We start from the raw sequence: 1184 nt of genomic DNA on the forward strand, positions 1-1184 counted from the left end.
GGCTGGCCCTCCGGCTTGTGGCCCGGCGCGCAGGGGGGGGGGGGCGGGGAGACAGAGGAGGAGGATGAGGATCCCTTGCTGAGGGGGCCCGGCGGCGGGGAGAGGAGCTGGGGACCGGGGAGGAACTGCGAGGAGATGGAGTGCAGGTGGCCGAGGAGCTGGGCGCATCGCTGCTCGCGGGGTGTCCAGCTCTCGAAGCGGGAGAGGTACTGCAGCACTTCCTTGGCGCACGTCTGAAAGCCCGAGTGGAAGGCGTCCAGGTCGGCCTGCACGGGAGACTTCGTGTACCGCTCCCGGGAGACCGAGAGGGGACAGCGTTTGCCCGCGGCTCCGGCGTGGGGTGCCCCGCACCGCGCCTCCTCCCTCCCGCCCCCGCGGCGGCGCCCCCCGGGGCCCGCTTTCCGTTCTGCAAAGCGATGATCTTCTGGTGCTGCTGCTCCGTTAAGGCTGTTAGCGCTTTCAAGTGTTTCAAAGTCAATTCCAGCACCACCGCTTTCTCCAGGTGCCCCAGCGTCTGCAAAGGCAAGGGGAGGGGGCGGCTCGCTCTGCACCTTACCGTCAATTTCAGATGCTCGGGCAGTAAATCCTTCAGCTGGGCAATGCATTCGTTAATCCTGTCTCGCCTCTTCTTTTCTATCAGTCTATGTGGCAGTTTGTACGTTTCCTAATTAGCAAAATCCGGAAAAGCCAAGCGTTAGGCAGAGTCCCTCGGAACGACGATCAAAACCAAAACAAATGTCATGCCGACCACATGCCGCGCAAATTATCGCCAAGGCACCGCTCTCCCCGCCGTGCCAGCTCGCTCGTAAACCCGCTTGCAATTCGGGGGGGGAAGTGAAAAGCGCAGCCCCCGGGGACGCTCTTGGGGGTGAACCTGCGCTGTAAAATTCAGCGACCCCCAATTAGGCGCGTAAGGGAGAACAGCCCCAGAAACTTACTCTTACCTTGCTCTCGTCCCTCTTCACGCCTCTTTTGGGTTTGCACATATACAGGGAGGGGTAGTCCAGCCTGGAGGAAAACACAAAGATCCAGCACCGGCAAGAGCGAGAGCTAGCCTAGCACCTCCTCGAGTGGGCGAACGGACCCCGGGCGCCGCGCGGGGAGCCGAGCGCTCTGCCCGAAGGGCCGGGCGAGGGACCGCCCGGGTCCGCCCGCGGAGGGAGGCGAGCCCCGCGCCCCGCCCG

At 64.0% G+C, this 1184-nt stretch overlaps 1 protein-coding gene across 1 annotated transcript in view; it reads right to left on the minus strand.

The window, feature by feature from the left end:
- BHLHE41 (basic helix-loop-helix family member e41) overlaps positions 1 to 1184 on the minus strand; it is a 30474-nt gene that overhangs the window by 8720 nt on the left and 20570 nt on the right. The window contains exons 2-5 of the mRNA XM_009279081.1: positions 945 to 1008; positions 557 to 664; positions 393 to 514; positions 116 to 285 (exon numbers count right to left, since the gene is read on the minus strand). Coding sequence (XP_009277356.1) covers positions 116 to 285; positions 393 to 514; positions 557 to 664; positions 945 to 1008 — 464 coding nt within the window. The remainder of the gene's footprint in view (positions 1 to 115; positions 286 to 392; positions 515 to 556; positions 665 to 944; positions 1009 to 1184) is intronic.

The sequence above is a fragment of the Aptenodytes forsteri genome, unplaced genomic scaffold (genome assembly GCF_000699145.1).
Source record: "Aptenodytes forsteri isolate BGI_AS27 unplaced genomic scaffold, ASM69914v1 Scaffold241, whole genome shotgun sequence".
Classification (NCBI taxonomy): Eukaryota; Metazoa; Chordata; class Aves; order Sphenisciformes; family Spheniscidae; genus Aptenodytes; species Aptenodytes forsteri.